Here is a 4,529-nt window from a genome sequence, read left to right on the forward strand (position 1 = left end):
TCTTAGAGATCTGTTTAGTTGGGTTTTGTTTCTAAAGAATACTCATTTTCTGATACACTAATAGAGCTACTGAGAATATTTCTACTTGCATCTCCTATCCTCCCACTCTGAAAGCTGTGTCACTGCGTATCTGTCAGAGGATCTCTGTCACAGATGTTCTGGTTCTGCACCGACTTCTCATAAAAAGCATTCTTCCTACAGACATTTCTTTAAACCATTTTATGTATCTGCCATTTTTTCCTCACAACCTAATTTTCACAGTTCTTTTCAAACTTAGACACGTGCAAAGTGAACACATAATAGTTTTTTATACTGTGGAAACCTGAACATGTTTCTTTTGGGCTCAGTGAGAGCAGAACTTGCATGTGTCTGGTAAAAACAGAATCCCCTTTTTTGTCCTCTAGATCCTTTACCTTATTTCCTATAATACTGTTAAAATGAACATGAATTCAGTTCCTTTAGCTCCGCAGTGCTTCACAAAAATAGACACTAAGAGGTCAGAATACCACCTTCTTCTCTTTTTTAGACCATGCAAATATTAATGTTGATGCTCTGTGTAAGTTATACATGGACCTATGTGTATTTATACAACTGTGAACACTTATATCTGACCACTTAATATTGTTAAGCATAAAGACTGTAATTGAAATACAAAGTCAAACTCTTAGTGCAATGCTGAATGTCTATTATACTGTTATATTACATTACCTGCAAAATCCTCACATTTTTAGTAGGCACGGATCATTTGGTTTCAGCATCATTCCCTAGATGATAGTGCCAACGAAACACTTACGAAAAACAGGACACTTGCTCAAGCAAGTTAAATGAGACAGTGTCTAGAGAAGTCAGTGACTTACAATGGGATTGGTTTTTTTAATCTAAATTAAAAATAAAGGAACATTTATTGCGGAGAGTGACGATTTCTACAAATTCAACCAAATGAAAAACTACAATTAAAGACAACCTACAAAACCCTTGTTGCAACAGCATCTTGGATTCTGCCTTTCCATCAATAAGGCTATTCCCTTCAGTAAGGTTTACTAACGGTTTGCAGAATTCAGTGTTTAATATCACCATACAGCACAATGAACAGCAAGACCCTGTGAAACGACTGCCTGCTAGCAAACTTTGCAAGAATGTGTTGGATACATTATCTTTACCTAGAAAGCCACCGAGAAATGTCAGTGTAAGTCTTTTTTAAATTACAAAAGAACAAAGAAGTATTTTCTAATCATTCCTCTGTTTCTGTATTAACCTGGGAGCATGCTGGCTTCAGAAATATGAAATAATATTTTGATAACCAAAGAACTATTTCTAAGCTATTTCCACTTCAAGTTGTTAACTGTAAGCCTTTGCTATTCTAAGGCAAATTTCTTCCTATGATGTATTTTGCCTCTTCTGTTAACCATTTGATCAGTAGCTTACAATGAGCTATGCCTAAAATTGCTCTTGTCAAATACTTTTTAATTTTTTTTCTCTCCACTGCTGAGTCCTTATCCAAATCCTCTTGATTTATACAAAAATAAAGCAATTCACTTCTCCCGAGTAGGGCAGCTCAAATCTGCCCAGATAGGCTTAATTTTCTTCTAACAGGAGCTCAGTTTCCTCCTTGCCTAAAGGAGTGTGAGATGATGCTAAATCCACACCTTACAGAAGCCGACTTTGATATTTTTCTCTTTAAAAAAGCCCTATAGCCTCAGTAGGGTAGGAGCTCCTTTTAGTAGGAGCATTGGTAGCAATTTCTGCCATGTCCCCTCCTGCACCCACCCGAAGGTGAGGTCTCACCTGATTTGTCGGAAGAATCATCATACTCAACGTTGAAGGAGTGCCCGTTGTTGACGATGTTTCTTGCCGTGCTGGCATCATAACTGAAGCTGAGAGGCTTCAGAGAGGAATCGTACTTGGCGGACTTGCTGTTGATGTCAATAGGGGACTGGCGCTCTCCATTGGCGATGGGGAAGTGCTCATGCCAGTGAGCAGGTCCTGCAAGACAGCGGAAAGTAGCTAAGTGGGAAAAGACATAAAACTCGGACGGTATAAGCAATAACACTCACTCTAAAAACCGGGATGTTCGAACACCAGCATCAGTCTCTAACAGAGTACGGCGGTGAAGGCTTGGCGGTGCTGGCAGCACAGGTGAGGGGATATCCCACCCCGGGAGAGAGGTAGCCCCTCAGCCTTGGCGGCTGAGGCGGGGGTTGTACCGGGAAGTCCCGGGGGCCACCCCATCCTGTGGAGCTGCGCCCACCCTTCCCTTTCCGAAGTAAAGGAATGATAGCGGGGACGCAGAAGATGCGCCGGCACACGGCGCTGCCGGGCGGGCGGCTCGGGCGCAGGTGCATTTCAAGGTTACGAGAAAAACGCGCCACCGAGCTCATTCCGGCTCCGGGCAAGGGCTCGGCCGGGCGACAGCGGGCACGTCCCGGGCGCGACTCCCGGGAACCTGCCGGCAGGTGTCCCTTGACAAGTGACAGGTGTCCCGCAGCGCCGGGCACTCACCGTCGTGGCTGCCGTATCCCCAGTGGTGGGACATGGTGTTCGGCTCTGCCCGTGGAGGCTATCACAGCTCCGTGGCCCCAGCGCTCTCTCAGGGGCTTTTATAGGCTCCCGCCAACTCCATGCCCTTCTCCGCGGCCGGAGGAGGGGTGGGGAGTGAGGGTGGGGGCGGAGGGAGACTCCGCTGGGGGCGGAGAGAGCGGTCGCTTATAATCCGCGATCGGCAGCGGAGCTGCTGCGGATTGGGTCAACAGCGCCTCCGGCAGCCGGTGGTGCGGTCTGGGTCTGCCTTCGCCCTCCATCCCCGTGTTCCCTCCCATGCATCGCGCACCTGCAGGCGCTGCGCGAGGCGCCGTGGGCGCCGTGACCTTGGGGAGGTGCCGGGGGCCGGTGCGGGGCGGGAAGCGGGAGCCGGGGCGGGCGGGTGTGTGTGCGCGTGTACGTGCGTGCGGCGGGGCACGGCGCGGCTCTGCGGGGCGGGCGGGTGCTGCTCCCTGCTGGGAGCCCAGGGAAGGCAGGGAAGACACTTCGGCCGGGAAGGAGCCGTGCGGGAGGGCGCCCGCAGCCACCCGGGTTTGTCATAGGTGCCAGGTTTTGGAGGGAATTAACGGGGGTTTGGAGGCGGGGATTAGCGGAGTTGGCGGAGAGGAGCTGTGGTTGAGCTTCGGAAGAATTGGGACGTCAGCGCTTATTGCTCAGTACTGCGTTTTTCCTGATCGCCTCTGGAGAAGCTGCAGGTCGACCCGGGCTTACGCTTATTTCTTACTGTTTAGGAAATACCCACTTACTCTGAGAGCGGCTCAGTTGCCGCTCCTGAGGATGGATCTGCGAGGATAAAATTGAGCAATGCATATTTTAGATGTTTTTATATTGCGCAACGCTCCGGTGTTTTACCGCAGGACAGGAGGGACCGGACCTTGGCAGCCCTCTCACGGCGGCTCAGTTCCGTGCCGTGCCGGCCTCCCTCGGCTGCGCTGCGGTGGGGCCGGGCTGGCCCTGAGGGCAGCGCCGACACGGGGGGGGAAGGGGGCTACAGATGGTCCCCTCTGAAGGCTTTTCTTTGCCCTCTTGCTCCGAGCAGTTTTCGGTATGAGAATGACGTAACTTTATCCCATTTTCTTATTAAGATGATTTATTCAAATCCGGTTTTAATTTTGTTCTGTTGGGATTCAAGTGCAGGGGCCTAAATTCTGTTTTCAGCGAGGTCATTGTAAAGCTAGAACAACAACACCAGAATGACTCCATCATTTACATTCAGCATTGTAAAATGTGTGTCATTTGTTTGTATTTGTTAAGAGGAGAGAGAAAAGTCTATTTGTACAATGTGGGTACTGTTGCTAATAGCAAAAGGAACCAGCTGGGAAATTGCTTACAAAAATTAAAGGCATTTCTCAGACCCCTTTGAGTGTACGCAGAAAATACTTAAAGCTTATAACTGATTACACAGTGCGTGTCCTTGTGTTTGCGTGCTTCTACGCAAGATGGTTTAGCAACCACAAAATGGAAAGGTGGTGACAAAACTGAATACACAGAAATTATTTAGAGGGGGCTGTGGTGTATGTGATGTAGAAGAGCAAATGGAAATGCACATTATACATTTATTAGGAATTCTTTGTTTGCTCCTTATAGATACTTTCCATCAATCACTTCTAAATCTGGCAGCTGTGCTGTTCAGTATGTCAGCAGTCTCATAAATGCACACATATACAAATCCATATAGGTAAGAATCCTTGAAGAGCAAAGCAGAAAGCATCCCTTTATGTTATAGAAAGGAATAAGATTTCAGTACATTTCAGAGGGCTTTCTTCCATTCAATTTTACTATTAAAAAAATCCATTCAGCCTGATTCCTCTGCATTCTCACATGTCAAGTTTCCACTGACGTCAAAGGGAGCACCACATACAGGAAAAGTACAGGATTAAACACACGTGTTTGGCATGGTAGAGTTCCTAAAAGATCTACATAGGGTTCTTAGCAGGGAAATGAAGTCAGTCACCAGCAGCACTGAGGGACTGGGATTTTAATCATATGAA

At 47.4% G+C, this 4,529-nt stretch overlaps 1 protein-coding gene across 1 annotated transcript in view; it reads right to left on the reverse strand.

Moving 5' to 3' along the window:
- LOC113967721 (carbonic anhydrase 2) overlaps window positions 1–2,732 on the reverse strand; it is an 18,059-nt gene extending 15,327 nt beyond the window's left edge. Inside the window, exons 1-2 of the mRNA XM_027683596.1 lie at window positions 2,500–2,732; window positions 1,786–1,983 (exon numbers count right to left, since the gene is read on the reverse strand). Of these exons, the coding sequence (XP_027539397.1) occupies window positions 1,786–1,983; window positions 2,500–2,533 (232 nt within the window). The 5' untranslated portion in view covers window positions 2,534–2,732. The remainder of the gene's footprint in view (window positions 1–1,785; window positions 1,984–2,499) is intronic.
- Window positions 2,733–4,529: the final 1,797 nt, after the last annotated feature.

The sequence above is a fragment of the Neopelma chrysocephalum genome, unplaced genomic scaffold (assembly GCF_003984885.1).
Source record: "Neopelma chrysocephalum unplaced genomic scaffold, ASM398488v2 Primary Assembly neopelma1_22, whole genome shotgun sequence".
NCBI classification, from domain to species: domain Eukaryota; kingdom Metazoa; phylum Chordata; class Aves; order Passeriformes; family Pipridae; genus Neopelma; species Neopelma chrysocephalum.